At 41.6% G+C, this 880-nt stretch overlaps 1 protein-coding gene across 1 annotated transcript in view; it reads left to right on the forward strand.

The window, feature by feature from the left end:
• Positions 1 to 316: 316 nt before the first annotated feature.
• The window catches only part of LOC107579040 (protein RMD5 homolog B-like), a gene marked incomplete at its 5' end in the record, with an annotated part of 2,452 nt that continues 1,888 nt past the window's right edge, over positions 317 to 880 (forward strand). The window contains 2 exons of the mRNA XM_016264924.1: positions 317 to 485; positions 688 to 853. Of these exons, the coding sequence (XP_016120410.1) occupies positions 317 to 485; positions 688 to 853 (335 nt within the window). The remainder of the gene's footprint in view (positions 486 to 687; positions 854 to 880) is intronic.

Raw genomic sequence — 880 nt, forward strand, 5'->3', positions numbered from 1 at the left:
ATCATGTGACACTGAATACTGGAGTAATGGCTGCTGAAAATTCAGTAATCTATTCCTGCCATCACAGGAATAAATTATTTTTGATCAAATAAATACGGCCTTGGTTAACATAATAGACTTCTTTCAAAAACATTAATAATCATACTGACCCTAAACCTTTGGATTGTAGTGTATCTTATCCACATCCTCTCAGTCTTTAAACAAACCCTAGATTCTTTCAGAACAATGAATTTGATTGGGTGTGGCTTGAATAGTTGGATTGTAGATTTAAGATTACTAGTTGTGATTGTTTGTTTGGTTTTATGATTGCTGTGGTAGGTGGGCGGTGGCAAACCGACAGCGGCTGCTGGATCTGAACAGCACCCTTGAGTTCAAGCTTCACAGACTGTATTTCATCAGCCTGCTCAACGGGGGCATCAGCAAACAGCAGGAAGCTTTACAGTACGCACGGCATTTCCAACCGTTTGCCTCACAGCATCAGAGAGGTGAGGAAAGGTTCAGTCCAGAATTCATGGAAAAAACACTCTTGAACCACAATTAGGCTTTAGTTTTGTAAACATGGGTTAAACTGAAGCACCTTTGAGGCTGTTTTTCCAATAACATCATTGGTGCAGTTATTTTGTTCTGTATTACACTACCTGACTCACTGTTGATGATATTTGACCCTTGTTTGTGTGTACTTTCTAGATATTCAGATCTTAATGGGTAGTCTAGTGTACCTCCGCCATGGGATCGAGAACTCTCCGTACCGCAGTCTGCTGGAGACGGATCAGTGGGCAGAGATCTGTAACATCTTCACACGAGATGCTTGCGCCCTACTTGGACTCTCTGTGGAGTCCCCACTCAGTGTCAGGTCAGAAAAAAAGTCCTAAAATTTCTA

The sequence above is a fragment of the Sinocyclocheilus grahami genome, unplaced genomic scaffold (genome assembly GCF_001515645.1).
Source record: "Sinocyclocheilus grahami isolate Dianchi unplaced genomic scaffold, SAMN03320097.WGS_v1.1 scaffold13675.1, whole genome shotgun sequence".
Taxonomy (NCBI): Eukaryota; Metazoa; Chordata; class Actinopteri; order Cypriniformes; family Cyprinidae; genus Sinocyclocheilus; species Sinocyclocheilus grahami.